The sequence below is a fragment of the Saccoglossus kowalevskii genome, chromosome 22, assembly GCF_978046115.1.
Source record: "Saccoglossus kowalevskii chromosome 22, keSacKowa6.1, whole genome shotgun sequence".
Classification (NCBI taxonomy): domain Eukaryota; kingdom Metazoa; phylum Hemichordata; class Enteropneusta; family Harrimaniidae; genus Saccoglossus; species Saccoglossus kowalevskii.
Genome location: NC_140662.1, coordinates 11,070,812 through 11,091,582, shown reverse-complemented (window position 1 = coordinate 11,091,582; position 20,771 = coordinate 11,070,812). Strand labels below are relative to the sequence as shown.

At 35.2% G+C, this 20,771-nt stretch overlaps 2 protein-coding genes across 2 annotated transcripts in view; one reads left to right on the top strand and one right to left on the bottom strand.

The window, feature by feature from the left end:
* Window positions 1-9,001, bottom strand: part of LOC146728996 (alanine--glyoxylate aminotransferase 2, mitochondrial-like) — a 38,709-nt gene extending 29,708 nt beyond the window's left edge. Inside the window, exon 1 of the mRNA XM_085495742.1 lies at window positions 8,908-9,001. Coding sequence (XP_085351868.1) covers window positions 8,908-9,001 — 94 coding nt within the window. The remainder of the gene's footprint in view (window positions 1-8,907) is intronic.
* A 1,245-nt stretch (window positions 9,002-10,246) lies between these two features.
* LOC102807407 (uncharacterized) lies at window positions 10,247-15,031 on the top strand. The gene is made up of 11 exons (XM_085495741.1): window positions 10,247-10,259; window positions 10,348-10,567; window positions 10,649-10,701; window positions 11,051-11,158; window positions 12,442-12,543; window positions 12,640-12,738; window positions 12,829-12,930; window positions 13,033-13,131; window positions 13,423-13,524; window positions 14,127-14,225; window positions 14,402-15,031. Exons 1-10 carry the CDS (start codon window positions 10,247-10,249, stop codon window positions 14,213-14,215), a joined length of 987 nt encoding a protein of 328 aa, XP_085351867.1. The 3' UTR covers window positions 14,216-14,225; window positions 14,402-15,031.
* Window positions 15,032-20,771: the final 5,740 nt, after the last annotated feature.

Here is a 20,771-nt window from a genome sequence, read left to right as displayed (position 1 = left end):
CGGGCATAGAGACCGTTATATCATTCACACTCCACAGTATATATTTGTAAATAATGTTATGCTTGTTTGTTTAGCCCCAGTTAAGATATTTAATCAACAATTGTCTCACTTTACATTTAGGTACTAATGAATTGTTATTTAACTAAGATCTATCACAAATCAACACAGATAACCTTTCAATTTGCCGAATGGTGTTTAAAAACCGTCTACACAAGTGATAAATGGCGATCATGGGAATCATTGATGTGTACATGTTGAATAATGACCTCACAGTCTAGGGAAATATCTCACATATGATTCAACAACTTCGTCAGTCCAATACAATGTAGTTTATGGAGCTGAAATGAAAAAACATTGTCAGGGTCTAGTATTTTCTGGCACAACAATACGCAGTGGCAGGATAGCTTCGAGAAACAAAACTAACTACAGTGATTCTCACGCTCTCAGCGAGATTTCCACGGGTCATTTCATCAAAGGTGTATTACAAAAACAAGCTTGATTCTAATTTGTTATCAGAATAATTAGAAATTTATGTCATAACTAATGCCTGTTTACATAATTAGATGAACTCGATAGATGAAACGTTGATACGTACAAAAAATGTTTGTGTTCGTTTATAAACATAGTTTCAAGCTACTAGTATTATTTTTTTACATTTATCTTGTTATTTTTGTTTTATTTTAAAGACACTTCAACGATCAGCATACATCATCATGTATGATTGTGCTATTGTAATTGGATGCGATTTTGTGTAACTCCTATATTTTGAGTTGAAATTGTCTCAATTCGATTTAGTGAACGATTTCATGACTGGTTAGTTGCACCCACATTTTGAGGCAGTAGTCCGGATGTAGAGAGGCCTGAGCCTAATAGTAATCTGTCCTGTTGTGATTTGATTGCTGAACGCGGACAATGATGGCGCTCTGGTGAATCACTGACTGTATAGCGCCACCAAGTGACACTGTGAGACTTTCAATACTAGTCTTTACCAAACTGCACATCCACTCAATAATACGCAATACACAGTATGAATAAGGTAAGGTTGTAAAAGTTAGCTCCAAAGACAGTCCGACCAACCATTTATTTGTACTCTACACAAACGCCAAGCTATAACTCGTAAGGTTAAGTTAAAAATAAACAACTTGAAACTCAACCGACCTCATTTTACTCGTTTTTTTCCCTCGCTTGCTCATTGAAAACACAGACCGCTCGCCCAAACACTGATCACTGACACATGAGTGGTCGAAATGGTGGTTTTGATAGTAAAGTGTGAAAATACAACTAGTATTTTACAACTATTATTAAATTTTGAACGACACTTTAAATCTAATAGTTGTATGACACGTGTAAAGCTTGTAATGTAAATTCAATAACCCTTACTTCAGCAGATGGGTCACCTTCCTGCTGATGTAAAACCACATGGATACATTTAATTTATTTGAACTGTGAATAAGATGATATGTAAAAACAGTGTCTACATTTGAGTATGCAGATTCGACAAATTTATTATTCAAATTACTAAGGGTAATTACACGTAAATAACATTACTCAGCAAACTGAAGGAAAAAAATAAAACACAACTAAAATATCTCAACACATATCTTCGATAAAGCGTGTTTAATATTTTGCTACAGAAGTCATATTCATGTTTGAGACTACCTGACATGGCTGTGTGGCCATATCTCTATCAAATGGCAATTTTAATGCGCTATCCTGGCGTCAACCAAGCTCAGCCAAACACAAGCACCCGCGGACCTTAATCAAAGTCGCATTCGTTAGTGAAGGAATTGGCCTTCCCATTGAGTCTGCGTTTTGATGTTCAGCCTATGATAGGATTTGAATTCAGGTCTACCGATCATGAGTCTGAAGCGACAACCACTATATGCTAACAGTGAGAAGTCTGAACGTTGACCTTAATTTAACCTGGTTAAATTTACCGTTTCATGTAAACATCTATTAAACAGTGTACAACAATTAATAACATAACATGACATATGTTATTTGTGTATGCTTTATCCCTGTAAGTGTACATTCACAATAGCACAACCGTATGCTATGGCGAAAATATGAACTGTCAATATTCATGTTAATCGTTTTCTAATAGTAATTGAAAGTAAATTAAGGGGTTAGCATGTGTTCGCTGGTTCAATTGTTTGGCCTCAGTACACAAATAGAAACATACAGTTTATCCATACATGCTATATATCATAATAAAGATCGTGTTTCAAACTGAAAATATACCATGTTTTAATTTAATACAAAGTCACGTGGTCACAAAAATAAGCATAAGGCGGGTAAAGCGGTTAATGACGCAATTAATAATTAATTTGCAGCACGACTGAATATATTTATTTATGTGAAAATTATAGAGGAGTGCTTCAGGTACAATGTTCTTTGTTTTTTCGCAACTATAATTTGTTTTAATGTAGCTCTATTTCAAATGTTTGAACGTTAATACCTAAGTAAAAACAACATGTCTGTATATAAAAATAAGCAAAAAATCGAGACGAAGACATTCCTTCAGTACTCTATATAGAGGTAAATTTGACCAAAATAGGCGACGATCTGACGTTTTGTTTGTTAGAAATTGCGTACTGAATCTGTAGAAATATGTATAAATTAATTTTAAGATAAACGCAAAAAACGCCCAAAGTCAATGAATCTCAAACTATGCCTAGGAATCTTGAAAAATATGAAGTTACAATCACTGAACCATGTTTGCCAAGCGACAACCATGTTTGCCGTAATTCATGGAGACTATGTCCTGTTTTTTAATTATTATTATATATATTTTATTTTACATCGCAAAAGTACAACAGAGCTAGAGTTGTTCGCGGTGAAACAGCCGCCTTAAAGTCGATGCAACTTCAACGAGCCATTCCCTACCTTGAAATAGAAAATAAAAATTCGAAGAGCATCGGGGAATATATTAATAACCACTCTTAGCAATTGCTAGCTTTATTTTATTCGAATCCGTGAAATTCACGAGTTTTTCGACATTTGTTGGCAACTTCAGCGCTAAAAGAGGTTAAACATGTGGGTGTGGTTCCCTCCCAATGTCCTGTTGATAATACGGACAAATATGGTTTTGTGATCCAGGTCGTGCTCCGATCAGGTGACTTTCAACCAATCAATGATGTTGTAACAAAGCATATTTGACGCTAATTGAAGGGTCGTCGTACCATCCAATCTCCGGCGTCGATTCACATAGTTCTTTTGTGATGTGACAAGCTTCAAAATTATTCAATTCGTTTTGATATCGTTATTTTTAAAATTAATCGTTAACATTTTTTTCGTTTCTCTGCTCTGTCAAAAGGAGTTACCTATGCTTTTTTCACGTAACTGTCTCATTGAAATAAAATAAAAATATTACATCTAGAACAAGCACCCAAAACACGTAACAAGAAGTCCCAGTTCAGTTGCTTTCACGATACAAGTGTCACACAACTATTAGATTTAAAGTGTCGTTCAGAATCTAATAACATTTGTACAACACTAGTTGTAGTTTCACACTTTACTATCAAAACCACCATTTAGACCACTCATGTGTCAGTGATCAGTGTTTGGGCGAGCGGTCGGCGTTTTCAATGAGCGAGCGAGCGAAAAAAAACCCGATTAAGACAAGACAAGACCGCGCGGCCGGACATTAAGGATACGCGGTCAATTAAAAAGCGGTAAAAGCGAAAGGATGGGCGAAATGTGTAAGGTAAGTACATAAACTTTGTAGTATTGATATGCAAATCGGATTTTTCATCAAGTGTCAATTATAATTACTTTTATGCAAATTTTGTGCTTGTGTTGGCTGTGTTTGTAAACAATCACACGTGGAAATGTTTTGAAATAAAACAAAACGTCAACATAAGCCTTATAAAGTGGCGTTTTTGTATAGAATAAAATCACAGTCATAGATACTGTCCTAACCATCAATAATTTAAAATAAAAAAAATATTGAAAAAAAACACGTTAAACGTATGTTAACCCTAAAGGCATAACAGTCTTTATATTATTCCCCGGAATAGTTTTGTTTGGACATTCATGTGTACTAACTATGGTGAACATTACACTGTATTGAAGACGTGCTTGCGTGGGATATACTCACCGTTTGACCTAGTGTCACAAAGCTAAAATACATTCCAAATCATTTGTGGGTTCCTGTTAACACACAAATGATAAAATCTATACTTATTTCAATTTGACTTACTAATTGGAATTACTCTCGTTTGGAGATGTTTCATACATTCTTGAAATTTTATTACCGGGCAAGCTGTGACTTTACTACCCAAGCTGTGACCTATATTCGCTCTCCATGGAAAAACTGGGAAAGTGTCAAAGGCTATTTTTTGTGAGGAAGTGTCTGTCTGCTGATATAAGGCGACACCCGGTTGCTAAGAAAGAGAGACTCCTGCCTGATTGCCAGAGAGACACCTGGCTGACTGCCAAGAGCCTACACCCCAAGTTTTGTGATTCCCAGTAGTAATTTTAGTAGGGACAAACTAGCTTGGTGAGATTATACACTAAAAACCTTCAAGCAGCCTTTTAAATCTCGGCGTGTTTCCTGTCTCTGTGCATAATTCTAATTGAATGGGTGTACATCAACGATCACTGTACCTCCGCTGCTAAGTGAGTTTCCCCGACTCGAAGAATCCCACTCCCGATAACCTGACTACAACAAACAACACACACCCGACTCCTCACTACATTCACAATTGTGACACTAGTGTTTGGGAACAATGAATGCCAAGGTGTTATTGCTTGTAGGTTTGTTTTATTGAAATAAAGTTATCCCAAACCTGAATGATTCTGAATGAAAAATGTGACGTAAAAATCTCACTCAGTAATTGTAGTCACAGGATTACTGAGAAGTATCACTTAAGTTTATCAATATGGGGGATAAGACTAAATTATTCATTAAATCAATGTTGAGGTTCGAGAACAAACTTTCACTTTACTTGAAATACACTGTAGAAACTGCATATATAACATGCGTGGAACATTGCTGACAGAACGCACGGTGAAAATAGTCAGTATAAACCCATGTACCGCAGACATCTCGGCCACTTGAGTTCAGTTACGCATCCCTGCGCCGACCACATAGACTCTGAATGTATTTAAACTTAAAGCCACATAATTTATATGTTTTTACAGTATTCGATGATATTCAAAAAGTTGTTATATTCAGTTTTGGCCGTGTCAAAATAAGCATCTCTTTGTTTTGAAAGGCGTGGGAACTGATCAAAAAGCCATATCAATAGTGTTATTCAATCATTCGTTATTGAATAGCTGACAAACATTACATGATAGGTAATAACATTGGAATGTTGAATCATTAACCCTTGGGTTAATTCCCTGAAGCTTACGATTCATTGCATAGGATTTGTATTGTTATACGTATAAAGTCGGAATATTGTGTTCAGTGAAGCCTGTTGTACAATATTATCTCTGTACAACTGATTCTTTACAGATCACCGGACTTTCAGTCAGATGTCGCTAATAAAGCTACCAACTCGTAAGAGGATGATATAATATGTCTGCATGGCTATCAACAAACTTTAAATTCTGTGCATTGACAGGATAGTCAAGGGATCAAAAGTGGCTGTCATGGATACAATGATATATATTGTACAGCAAACAGCTTCAGATTCCTTTTGACAGTCGAGGGAAAGGATTAGCTTGACACAGTTATCAATCAGTGTATTTTATACTGACCATAACATTACATCTAATTAATTGTTATTACGAGTATTACAATTCAAAAGGTGGTCGATGTCAAAGTACACTACCAGATTTTGAGTATTTACGTGGGTCACTCTATGCTTAGCCTCAACTGATATGATAATGTTCTAATAATGACAGGAGTAAATACAGTTCCATGAATGCAGCATCACATTCTATAGACAGGGCTTTTCCCAAGATTTTAGCAAATTATAACAATCATTACTGTTGGGAGATATACAATTTACGTACCACCTACTTTTCAGAAATTGAAGCATGCGCCAATTTACAAATAGAATACGTCATTAAATCCTTACATAAATGATCATTTTCAGGATGTTTATTGTCAAAATTCCCTTATTGAAATTGAACGCCAGTCACTTGCACAATAAGCAACTATGAATACTCATGATTTCAACAGACAGTTATCAGTACCAGATTTATAACCCAGACACGATAGGTACAATTATTATTACTTTTCTTGGGCATTGTTTTTAGCTGTCGCGTTATATATATAAATAAAATAGATCCTAGGATATTAGTATAAGAAAACATTGGATACAGGGGTATTGTGAAGGCGTAGTCCAAAATAACTTATCACTGTATGACCCATGGCATTACTTAATAGAAGGTACACTGGCTACATCAAAATATTTTAAAGTAGAAGGCAAGGTCGACATAAATACCGAAATCAACAAATTGTTTTCTTATTTGTCACATCCTTTCATCGATTCATTGTCTGAAGCAACTATATCCTTTGAACAACAGCTGGCAAGTGCTTTACCATGTGCTAGGGGGAATGTAACCAATAACACGATCAAACCATGTCATTACTGACAAAAATTACCAGCTATGTTGTTTTGTTGCTGATTGGCAACTCACTAGTCGAGTGTAAAGCAGTGTAAACATTCTATGACAATTTATGAGAATACAGATATTTGATTCATTCCCACTTTCATGTATATGAACTTAAAGTAATCACCAGAAACCTGTCTTCATATTATTTTACGGCCAGTCACGTGATTCACTGTCATGTCAATAATGTAAAATAAGATAAAACCCAAGTCCGTATGTCAAGTTAAAAAGAATGCATCCAAGGTACGTGCTTCATTTAAAAATATTACTCCAATCCATCAATGAATATGACTTGTACAAATTTTCGTCCTCAGGAAATGACTTAATGTGCGATGTGCACGGAAATGAAAAATGTGAGTAATATTGGATTTTCCATTAAATTAATGTTGAGGTTTAAAAGTCATTGCAATGCGGATGGAAGATGCGAGCTTTCACTTTACATGAAATACACTGTAAAAAAACGGCAAAATACATAACATGCGTGGAACATCGTCAGAAGAACACAGGGTGAATACAGTCAGTATAAACTTTGACACTACGTCTTTCTCGGCCACTTGATGAGTCCAGTTACACAGCATTTATTTAAACCTAATGCACGTATTTAAACATGACAAATCTTGAAGAAAGTTTTGCTTGATATACATAGCGTTGTTCTGAAAGGCGTGGGAACTGACCAAAAAGCAATCTCATTAGTGTTGCACAATGAGTCGTTATTGAATAGCTGACAGACATTACATAATAGGTAATAACATTGTGGTGCTGAATTCCCCGAAGCTTCTCATTGTATTGATTCACTGATTTTATACTTCATTGAATTCTCATAACACAATTCTAAGGCTTTATATCTTACTATCAAGAAGGGGAAAACTATAATCTCTCTAGTAAGAATGTAAATCCTCGCTATTGAACAGAGAGAACAAAACTGACAGGTTTTCCTCCCTGGTTTCTGACTGTACAATATTGATAGTTGTAAGAACGTTAAGCTAATCAAATACTGAGAACAATCAAATTTTGTATTTTTACTTTATAAATACTACAACCAGCTTAACATAGCTCATAGCTAACTTATAGTAATATCACAAAATGTCTTCCCTTTATAATAAGGAACGAATCCATACTCTATAGACTTTTTGTGATTATTTGTGTCATCAAAGCCCGGAGGACTTTGCAAAATGTACAGACAGACAGATAGTCAGGCTTGTGTGAAAATTGGTGGAGCACAATAAATAATGTCAGAAAGAGGATTGACCATTGTTTTGTACAGATATAGTTGGTCATAATTTGGAACGAGATGAACAATCTGATAGGGGTCATATTGCAAACCTACTTGCAATTAACAATCTGGCTAGTATTTTGCATTGAAAAAACATTGAAAAAGACAAAACATTTTTATTTCCAGACTCTACTTATAAAATATTTGAATACCCCTTTCAAATTGTTGCCACCAAGTCAACTAATGCTGGCATATGTTGACATCTACCTAGTCTTACACTGTGTACCCTCAGTAAGCCTACTCTGTATGTAACCTAGTGTTTCTACCTCACACTTGTAATCAGTAGCTGTTACACCCATTCGGACTGAAGCCGGATGAGGGAAGGTAAATGAGCAATATGAAAACATGATGGAATGAGCGGACCATTTATCGCAGACATGCATATGAATAACTTATGAGTGCAAAAGAGCAAAAGAATTTCTCATAATATGTAATCATGTCAAATGTTTACCATGTCCTCCCACATTCTACCTCCCAAAGTAACTTTTTCTACTTTATGACAAGACATTCACATTTGTTTTATGTGTCTAACATAATTATCTACCGACTGTCTCAGCTCTATAACACCAGGCATATTATTTAATAACTGACAACAGAGAGGCTTGGCGAAAATGTCTTATATCGTTATAGTGTTGTTAGATGTTTCCCTTTTCGAGAAATTTTATTTTGAAGTAATGTACGAGGGGCGTTCAATAAGTAATGCCCCTGACCCATTTCCCATAGCAAGAGATTAATGAAACTTGGCACAGTTACTAGTCTCTCTCTACATAGGAACCACCCAGAGTTATGCATTTCTCCCATCGTTTGATGCAGCTCTGTACACCGTTTTTGTAGAACACCCCAGCTTGGTCCTCCAACCATGTCGTAACTTCAGAAATCAAGGCTGCATCATCTGGGAAAGATTTCCTTTCAAAAACAACTTCATGGCTGGGAAGAGATGAAAGTCAGAGGGTGCAAGATCAGGAGAGTATGGGGGTGGGGGAGGATTTCATAGCCACACGCCCGTGTTTCTGATCTGGCGACATGTGAGTTGTGGACCGGAGCGATGCCCTGCAGGAGGAGGATACCTTTGCTGATTTCGATAGATTCTCTCGATTTCATCAAAAGTGAAGCGTAATAGGCTCGTTTAATTGTGGTACTCTTTGCCAGGAAATTTGTCATCACTCATGTCACTCCGTCCTGGTCCTAGAAGACTGTGAGCATGACCTTGCCAGTGGAGGGCTGAACCCTTGCCTTTTTGGAGGTGGTGAGTCCAAGTGCTTCAACTGTATTGACTGGACGTTGGTCTCTATATCATAGTGATGGACCCAAGTTTCATCCTGTGTAATTAGTTTTTTGAAAAACTTTGACTCATCTTCTTGGCACATCCTTGAGCACTCGACGCGTTCTTGTTTCTGGAAAGGTGTGAGCAACCTGGGAATCCATCTGGCAGACACCTTATGCATATGCAAATTGTCATAAATGATGGTTTCCACATACCCTGTACTAATCTTGACTTCTTGGGCTATTTGGGGACCAGTAATGCGTCGATCTTCCAAAATGGCTGCCTCAACTTGACGGCCAGATGCATTATCAATAACAGAAGAGGGATGACCAGGTCTGGGAGATGTTTCCACAGACTTCCGGCTATGTTTGAATTCACGATGCCAGCGTTTTACAAGGTAAAAATAAGTTTCTTTCATTTCATCAAAGACTCCTTTTGTTTGCGTCTTTTCAAATACAAAAAGCAGATCACTGCGCAACACTCATTATTTATTGAACGCCCCTCGTAATACAGTTTTTACAGTAAAAAGTACAATTAATGTTGGTATTTGCATTTATTGTCATTTATTTGTTTTATATACGTATAATGTTTTCTATGAGGTGCAAGGTGCAAATACATGTTTATCATAGTCTGGTAGGCTTATCACGAATTCTTCACACATAAGCCCTGGTAAGTAAGTGGTTTAATTTAACATTTCACTGTCGGCTCGACAATCATCAATAATGAACATGTCTCAACCACTGTCTTATGATTTAGAGCAGTTCCCTTCATGCTCTGGTTGCCCGAATGAATAACATAAAAACAGTATATCGGTTGCTAGGAAACATGTATTGGACGTTACTAAACATTCTTTGTATTTTACGGTTGTTTGTTATGGTTCAACCAAAAAAAACTGTTGTGATGCCTAATGAATGGTTGTCTAATGTGTTGGTGTTAGATTGATTAGACACTGTAAACGGTCACCATGCCAACACTATTCACGTCAATACTGGGCATTGTATCATGAAGACATATTGTTAGAATGACACACCCGTTACTAAACCAAGATTCTTAGTACCTTTACTAATTAATCGACGTAGTGTCTGAAATTACTTGTATAATAATTGAAAAAATCACCATAAATTTAACCGCAGGCTTTAATGATGTCATATAATTGTACGTATTAACCAAAAAATTACCGTCTTTATCTGAAAAACATAGACACGAGTATACAATAAATGATTGATTATCTTATTAAAATTAGGGTCTTCCTCATCCAATCAAAAACTCTACATCTTATGTCATGGAAAACTACTTAACCACGTGAGTTATCCTGCCCAATCAGTGGCATTCCGTGTAGGCTGCTTGGGTATTAAACTAGCCTCATCATTCGTCATCGCTTCATTCCTAACCAGTATATGTAAGAAGAAGTCAAACTTTGAAACGCATTCCGTAGAAGAAGACGACGAAACTACAGATATGAGGTTCGACCACTGCTACTATTAACACACTTGGTTCCTTTTTTCGCATATGAATTTAATCTAATCTTGATTTTTCCTCTTCAGCAGATTTCAAATCATCTCCATCTTGGTGTGCGTGGGTTTAATCTGTATGCAAGGTAAGGTGAAAGTTTTATTCCGTTTTCTAAACTCAGTAGCTCAGTATCATGAATTGTTCGACCCTGAATATTCACATATATTCAGAATAATAGGTATATATTTCTGTATGATATTGACCAATAATGAATGGCAATTGTTGGAAATACGAGTAAAGTGTCCCCACAATGCCATATATGAAATTAGTTTATATTTAGTTCATATTTCTTGAATGTTACAAGCTCATTCAAGTAAAAAATTATGTTTCATATTTACAATATAATATTTACTTATTGATGATGTCATGTTATTCTAACGCTGGATATGGGGGACAATGTGCTTCATCTAATTCAATGTTTTATAATATTTTAGACACAGATGCATGTAGTGATGACGCCGATTGTCTGAATGGTGGTACGTGTACAAACACTAGTGTTTGTGACTGTGTCGCTGGATTTGTAGGAGACGACTGTGGGACAGGTAAGTTAACACATGACTTGTGAATTACTACCACAGCTTGTATGTACAGTATTGTGTGCATTTTTACTGCACAAAATTTGGGGCTGTTTTTATCTGAGATAAGATAAATCTATCACAACAAAATGCCGAAAACACTGAAACTAATGCAATGTGATCTGTGGTGTACGAAATTCAAATAATTTAATTTATAATGTGGTGAATGACAGTCTTGTCAAGAAAGCGCGTGTTTTAATATACCGGGACATCAATAAAGTATGGATTGATTTGCACTCAAATATACATGCCCAATTTTTTTTCTGGCTAACTATAACATTCTTTGCGGACAGTTTGTTTTTATATTATTAGATATGCGTTCAAAATTGGTGACGTGGAAAGACGTTTTGAAAATTTCCAACGATTTGAAGCATGCGCATGCGTCAGATAATGGGTTTAGCAAATATTGGTAATATTATTTTCTATTTACCTTTACAGTTCTTTCTGTAAGGATATAAAATTCTAAAATGCTCAAATCAGGAGGAAATCAACAATGCTTACAATTTTAATCCTTTATAAACACGCCGATTTGTAATCCTTTATGAAAAGGTCCGTGATATTTTAAAAGATAATCTAAACTTACTAGACTTGCATGCAGTCTGTTGCGATTCTGATGAAAAAATTATTGCCAAATAAATATAAATTGCGTAAACGGTGGGTGGAGCAGCCTAGCCACGGACCATGACAATAAATCGGACATCGCACGTGTCTATGTTTACTTGTCTCGCGCTATGTTACCATGTTGTTGACGCCAGCAAATTTGTGTAAATCATCACCTATAATCAATAATAAACAGAGTCCCTGCACGTTTTTTTAATTGAAATCTAAAGTAAAATGGCGTATGCGATTAATATCTGAGAATGTGTGTATAGCTTCCAGGATCTAAGTTCATAATTTAATTAGCCTTCTGATTGGTTGAACAATATTAGACATGTCAATCATCACAAGCTTGATTCTGGCTGGTAATATGAGGCCGTTTACACTGGCGGCAAGTCTGTTGCGATTTCGCAGTCACAGGACTTTTGCGTTCACTCCTCGTTTACGCAATTTATATTTATTGTTTTATTTTAAGAATTTGTCATCGGAATCGCAACAGACTGCAAGCACGTCAAAAACTTGACTTGTAATGAATCTGCAAACAACGATGTTGTTGTAGTAGTAAGTTAATTGTGAAACAAGGGGTGTCGATGATCTAGGGTGTGTGAATTTATTCATTTGAACAAATATAAATTTCTATATTTTGAGTACAGTTGTAAAATGCTCTGATGACACTGCTTGCCAGAATGGTGGTACGTGTACTAGTAATGAATGTGTTTGTGTTACTGGATATGCAGGAGACAACTGTGAAACAGGTAAGACGAAATATGTTTTGTTTTTTTAATTACGTTTAATGGTAAATTTATTTCGAGTTAAAATAAACAATAACAATTAAAAAAATTTGTATCTAGCAACATGTGGCAGTGACGCTGATTGTCAGAATGGTGGTACGTGTACAGATAGTCTTTGTGTTTGTACCGAGGGATTTGTAGGAGACGACTGTGAAACAGGTAAGACAGCACTTGTTTTGTAAACTATCCATCAACGATTTATTTATTTGAACAATGTTACAAATATAAATTTCTATATTTTGAATACAGCTGGATATTGTATCGATGACGATGATTGCCAGAATGGTGGTACGTGTACTGATAATGCATGTGTGTGTGCTACTGGATATGCAGGAGACAACTGTGAAACAGGTTAGACGAAATAATTTTTTATTGATCTTTTAATGGTAAATTTATTTCAGGAAAGTTAAGAATAAACACTAACAATTATACATTTTTATATTTTGGATCTAGCAACATGTAGCAGTGACACTGATTGTCTGAATGGTGGTACGTGTACAGATAGTGTTTGTGTTTGTGCTACTGGATATGTAGGAGACCACTGTGGGACAGGTACGACAACATATATGTTATGAACTATCATTCAATTTGTTCATTTCAACAATGTTACAAATATAAATTTATATATTTTGAGCTGGAACATTTGTGTATTACACTTATTGCCAGAATGTTGGTATATGTACATGTAATGCATGTGTTTGTGTTATTGTCAGATTGGTTGTACGTGTACAGACAGTGTCTGTACTACTTACTGTACGTCTAGGAGACGACTGTTGTATAAACTATCCTTCAATGATATATTCATTTGAACAATAACATTAACATTTTTATATTTTGACATAGATGGTACATGTGCCGATGACGATGACTGTCAGAATGGTGGTACATGTACAGATAACGAATGTGTGTGTGCAACTGGATTTTCAGGAGATACTTGTGAAACAGGTAGACAAAATATGATTCATGAATTACCTTTCAATGATTTATTTACCCGAACATTGGTAGACATATACAATTGTTTATTCTTAACAAAAATGAATGTGTCAGCATTGTATACATCAGAATAATGGGATGTGTTCTAGTGAAAGAAAACCGTGTTTCTATATTCAATACCAACGTGCAGTGCTGTAGATGTCTCACAAACATGCACGTATCGAATGTTTCGCATTTTAGCTTCTAAGATTTTTATAAATATTCGAATAGATATGATTATTCAAAATTTATTTTGCTTACCCATTTATCATATTTCAGACACATACACTATCTTGCAAGTGACATATACCCGTTGTCTCATGGCAGTGTGTTATATATTTCAGACACGTTGAATATCCCACCCTCTATGTATAACAAAATGTGTTTGAGTGGTGTATACTTGTGTTCTTTTGCTATATTGTTAACAATATCACTGTGAGGGCCTGGCTATGTTTTACATTAGCTTTGTTACAATAAATTTGTGTTTTCAATGCAATCATTAAATATAATTGTTGTTCATTTCTATCAACAGCGCTTCTTCATTTCTGATAAATTGCTTCTTTTCTGATTCACAGCGGAGAATAGTGGTAATATTCAGAAAGTCGATTTCGTCATGATTGTATCCCTGTGTCTGACATTTCCTGCCTGGTTCATATCCAATTAGGAAAATAAAGGTGAGGTCATAATTGTACTTTTAATATTCGACAATACTCAGTTGTTAATCCTACATTAATTTCGCATTCTGTAAATGAATCTTATAAAATGTAAATATATGAAATTGTATAGTGTATGTATATTATAATTATCATTAATTGAAAATCATGTGTTTCTTTTTCTTTCATTTTTACAGACAATTTTTTTCCATAAGTTGGTGTCGACAGTTATTAAGAACAATGTAATTCTTAATAAATCATTAATTAGTATTAATAACATATTAAATATAATATATTTTCCCAATTGTTTCATACAAAAAGTGTCGCAGATGAAGGCGCACCTAACAGCTGACCTGAAAAAAATAAACTAAAATATATTCGAGCACTGTTAATCACGGCACTGATTAATTAATAATGAACATTAAGATTATATATATATGTAAATCAATTTTAAACAAATTTATACTAATTTCTTTTTATATTTTTTTAATTGATAACAGAATATACACAACGACAAACGTGTAGATTGCCTTTGTTTTGATGTTGAAGTGACGACTTGCCTTGATTAATGACGTCATGCCTGTATGATAACTGATTCGAAGCAGATGACGACTCTTAATGGACGATGTCTTAATAGATGTACATTACATTACGTAATGTTTATTTATAGTTCAAACGACTCCGAGTTCGATGTTTTGATTCAGTAGAAAACTTCAGGTCACACTGACTTGGATCCATGCATGACGTCATTCAATCAGGGGTCAAGTTATTATCATGGCATCAAGATTTGATTAATGATTTGCAATAAAGAACAGCAGACAAATGTTTTTTCTTGTTTGTTTTTTCTCCTGAATGCCGAATTAAACAGAATCAACAAAATGAAAACTAAACATAAACCATGCCCATCTGCATTTCAGTGCTGAAAATAATTTGGGCAGATCGAATACATATTAGCGCATCAAGATTTAATTAATGATTTTAAATAAAGAACAGCAGACAAATATTTTTCTTGTTTTTGTTTTCTCTTGAATGCTGAATTAAACATAATCAACTAGTTGAACACTAAACCAAAACCTTGCCCGTCCACAATTTATATTTCAGTGCCGACAATACTCTATGCAGATCGAATCCATAATAGGCAAGTTGACGAGTGACACAAATACAAGTCGGAGGGCTGATTGGCAATCCGCTCCGCTCAAAAACAGACAAGATACACGGCATGAAATCGCGTGTTTCCGGTACGGTTACACAACGGTTACATGGCGGTTATGCAGTAAATCCGCCGCGTAACCGTCGCGTAACCGTCGGACTATGGGGGTGGCATATCCGTCGCGTAACCGTCAGCCGGAAATGCTACGTTTGTCGTCCATTCAGTCCAACGTAAATCAACGTTTATTTCTGAAAAACCGCTGTTTTCCGTTCAACGTTTATAACGTATACTTTGAAATAACCGTTGATTAAGTTGGACGGAAGAAACGTAAATGCAAAAATATACGCCAATTTACGTTGAAACTGAAACAACATATACAGCTGGGTAACCGATCATTACGTGAACGGTTTCCGGCGTATTCTTGTGTTCTTCCACGTCATGTACGCAGAGTACGCCCATTGTAAATTACATTTATTTTGACGTTTTCCGGGAACTGCCTTATAATATTTATCCTTACATGGTGTGTATAGCCGTTTACAATTTAAATGTGCTTTAGCAAATATAATAAAATTATTCCATATTCGTATATAGCGCCCTCGTACGGCTTGTTTTTAAATTGCTTGTTAAGTACAATTACTCCCGCGTCATGATCCCGCCATCAACGACAAACACAGTCGTGGCTTGAGGATTGATGTACCCCCAGACGTGCTTAGCTCCAATACATCACGCTTCTTGTACGTCTTTATCAGTTCAATTTCATGACATTTCAAAAATCTAAAGAAAAGTCTAGTATGATAGAACGAAGTTCCGTCATATTTTACGTTTTGGAAAAAAAAACGTGTAAGAGGCTGCACTTGAACTCAGCCAAGACAGCTCACACTTGTTTGTTAAATCATTGTTTATAATCACGTGTGTTACTTCTACAACAAAAGAGGTGTTACCACTGTGGCATCAAGTGATATTTGTTTTGTCTGATGTGACTGAACCACGGTTACTAAAACCGTGACTGAACTTATAAACATACTGTTGATTAACCTATGATTAAAACACACAATGAATGTTTCTTAAAACCATTATTTTCGAAAGTTAGAAAAAGAGTGTCAGTGTTAGTATATTGTAGTACATAATCATTTCTCAGCCAAGTCACTTTCGAGTACACATTAGTGGCGTTCACGTTAGAGATCTACTTGAACGCTCGGCACGAACCGAAATCAGTGGTGAATTTTCAGAGAACACATAACTATATATATGATCGGATACAGTAGTAATGAATGAAATGAATGCAAACTGTCGTCGGCGACGAATATTCATGTGCTGCAACCGGTATTTTCTTGCAATGCTACATTGACGTAAACAAAAAAATCGAATCTTCTAACCCGTTCATTGCATGATGACTCGTAATAAATACTATAAGAACAAAAGGAATATGTCAATTATTGTTTTCATCATATGTGTATCGCTTTCCATGTTTGGGTCAACTAACAGATCGACGAATGATAGCGTGATTTCTGCACGAGCCGAGTGGGTCCCGATGTGGGCCCGGACAAACGTAAACCCAGTGCTGTAATTCTCTCTAAACATGAAGGCTTAAAATATCGGCACGTGCCGAGATCCCAACATGTGCACGTAACGGATGCTGATGTTGAAAAGGCTGTAGACTTGTATCTGTACAATTCGTAAATAAAATACGTTGGTCGTTACGTCCCTGGAATAAATTATATTCGAAGTTCATATCTAGTTGACTACTCTAGTGAAGAGGGATTTTGATTAAATGCACAATGAATGTGTAGCGGCACTGGTTTCTATACTTGCCTCGGCACAGCTATGCCCGTGTGAGAGACATTATGGAACTGTTAATAATATAATAAATTGGCAGTGCTGAGCACCCTCCCCATAATAATATCATTTTTTGCTCCGCATTTATTGTAATATTACAAATTAAGAAATCCGCTGCAATTAATAGTTAGTGGTTTGTTGATGTTAAATGGATAAAACTCAATTCACACACCAAGAGGTGTCATTCTTCAGTTAAGCAATACAATTTGACAGACTTCAATCGAATACTGGTGGAAGTTTTGACCTGCTCTTAAAACACGTCTTTTATTCCAAATAAGCGATACGAAGACAGAATTTGTTCGGTGACAGTCGGTAATGAGCTGATAATAGTTAGTATTGTGAACACGTCGACGCGTTTTATACATCGTACGTTTAACCATGGAGCTCCATGATTTAACATACAGCCTTACAGGCCTGGTCGAGCCAAATAGTGGAGTATTACTGAATCCAAGTCGCCACATCATCGTACGTACGCCCGGCCTCTTTTACGCCAAGCCTACATAGATTTATTCCGTCGAGTCTCGAAGCGGAAATAAACTTTGGCGGCGAGAATGAGTCTCGGACAATAGTGTACAGTAGCTAGCGTTAAGTTTACCGCATTCCGTAGTTGGACAACCAGAATGCATTGTTCCATACAGTTACAACATAGCAACCGGTTTGACATCGAGAAAAAAATCGTTTTTTTTCAACTTTATATGCAGTCTGCTATTCTTTTTTTGTAAATTCTTAACCCTGTTAAACGATTAGACGGGCATAACTTGGCATATGCCAAGAAGCGGACCCAAACGGTTTGAAGGTTCTCAAACTCATTTCGACGAAGCAAGTCTGACATTGCTTCCAGCGTCTCTTTCGTTACACTATTCAATCAGGAGAATGTAAAGTTTCACCTCGTCCAAAAACGTCCACGCACAATATATATATAATTATATATATGTATATCAAGTATAAATGGGAAAGGATGTTTTGTCTTAACGTATATATTGAATAATTACGACAACACGATTATCTGGACTACTACATTTATTTTTTATATCGGTCTTAGCAAAGAACCACAAAATGCCAGTACCGAGGATTGATTCCGATATTCTGATTAGTCCATCGTCCACCACTGTTCTATCTCCCTTTGTTCTATGTCAAAAATTAACGCTGTTTCGTTTGTCATTACTTTGCGCAAAATAACAATAATAATAACTTTATTACACTACTAAAAAACCTTCAGAGGGTTTTTGTATGGTATGGAACATAAATACATACAATACATAAGAGATAAAAAAAGAAAGAAAATGTTAGTAAAATAAAATAAAAAAATAAATTAATTACTTTCTGTGGTTTTAAAAATTGTGCTCTTTAAGTATTTTGCTAAAGCTATATTATTCTCCATAATCTTTTTAAATATGGAATTCACATCCATTGTGTAAATATTTATTGAACACTCATCAAACAGTTTTTTTCTTTGTTCTATATAGCCAGTACAAAATAGCAGGAAATGTTTTTCATCTCCTAATGCTTTAGTGTTACATTTATTACAGTGTCTATTTTCTAATTCTATTTTGGGCTTTGTTCTTCTACCTAATTCTATTTCTAAGTTGTGGTCACTCAGACGGAATTTTGAAAGCATTTTCCTGAGGCTGAAATTTGAAATGTTTTGCAAATAATTTTCCATATTATAGCTTACTTTGAATAGTTTGTATGTTCTCAGTTTTGTTCCCCTATTTTCATTGGTTTCACTGAAATTTAGTTTTTTTCTCCATCTTTGAATATAAAACTCAGATAGTCTGAGTTTTACTTTTTTTAGTATTTGATTCCAATTTTCCATATTGTGATCATTTTTTATTTTAATTAGATCATGTCCCAGTGTAGCATTAATAGTCCTTACCCAGTTTGAATTAATTTTTATCATTTCATCCAGGGCTAATTTTAAAATGTGATTATCTGGCAGACTATATAGTCTATGGCAGTATTTAATTTGAGCCAAATTAATTTTTAATTTTACTGGTAACCTACCAAGTTCTGCTTTCAAACCACTAATTGGCGTCATTTTACTCACTCCTAGGATAAACCTGTAAAAATGACTGCAAACTTGCTCTAAACTGTTACTGTCAGTTGTGATTTCATTGGCCCAGATTTCTGCACCATACATGAGTATAGGTGAAATTAATTGGTCGAAAATTTTCAAACTAAGTGCTGGTGAGATTATTTTGTGGTTTAAGACTGTTTGTCTGATGCTGAAAAGAGCCTTCATTGATTTATTTTTTAACATAGATAAGTTTGTTTTAAATTTCCCATTTGGAGTAAATATTGCCCCTAAATAGCAAAACTCGCTAACAGCTGTTATGTCTTGGTTGTTGATTTTAAAATTCATGTTTTTAATCAGTCTGTTGCTGCAATTAAATACCATGACTTTAGTTTTCTTTACGTTTACTTCTAAATTCCAATTTATACAATAGTCATTTAATTTGTTCAGACAGCTTTGTAGGCCGTCTTCCGTTTCTGAAATAAGTGCAAGGTCATCTGCATATTGAATGCAATTTATAGGTTTCTCGCCCATTAGAACTGGTTTATCAATTTGATCCCCAAATAATTCTGGCAGATCGTTCAGAAAAATGTTAAATAAAGTTGGTGATAAATTGCAGCCTTGCTTAACTCCACAGGTAGACTGAAATCCATCAGTTATACCCTCTGACAATTTAATTTTATATTTAATATCCTTATACATAGATTTTATTATTTCATAAAAGTTCCCCGTGATACCACTGTTTTGTAACTTCAGAAAGAGTGCATCCCTCCAGATGCTGTCGAAAGCCTTTCTAAAGTCAACAAAACATGTGTATAACCGTCTTCCAGAACTGCTGCTTTTATTTTTATTATAAATTGTTTTTTCAACTGCTGTTTTTAACAGGAAAATTGCGTCTGTCGTTCTCCTGTCTTTCCTAAAGCCAAACTGCATGTCGGTAAATAAATTATTTTCTTCCAAGTATGTGGTCAATCTTTGATTCATTATGCCAGTAAATAGTTTTGAGAGACAACTTGTTAATGCAATAGCTCTATAATTACCAAGATTTAATTTGTCGCCTGATTTGTGTAGTGGAACAAGAATCGTAGATTTCCAGGTTGCAGGAAATTTTCCACTATCTAGAATACAGTTGAAAAGTTTCTGTAAACATCTTATCATTAACTTATTTTTGGTTTTCAACATTTCATTGGCAATGCTGTCATCAGCAGCTGATTTATTGTTTTTTAGTTTGCTAACAGCGCTAAGAATTTCTTTGTATGTGATATTTGAGTTTAGATATTGGTTGGGAATTTGTCGCATTTCTTTTTCTATAAGATTATTTTGTAACTCATGATTTTTAATGTTTGTTTTATTATAGAGTTTTGAAAAATGATCAATCCAATTTTTTCCGGATATTGTTGTGTCTTGATTTTTGGTCTTTTGATTACGTAGGCTTTTCAGCACAGACCAGTACTCATTTTGGTTGGCACTGTCCATATGTTCAAGTTTGGACACCAACATGTTTTTATATTCTCTTTTTTTATATTTTATAAGTTTTGTATAATGCTTTTTAAGAGTATAATATTGG

Excerpts from the sequence above, each read along its gene's own strand:
- LOC102807407 (XM_085495741.1), top strand. Across the intron at positions 10,702-11,050 it reads GGGTTTAATCTGTATGCAAG|ACACAGATGCATGTAGTGAT; the intron begins GTAAGGTGAAAG and ends ATAATATTTTAG. Across the intron at positions 12,739-12,828 it reads AGGAGACGACTGTGAAACAG|CTGGATATTGTATCGATGAC; the intron begins GTAAGACAGCAC and ends TTTTGAATACAG.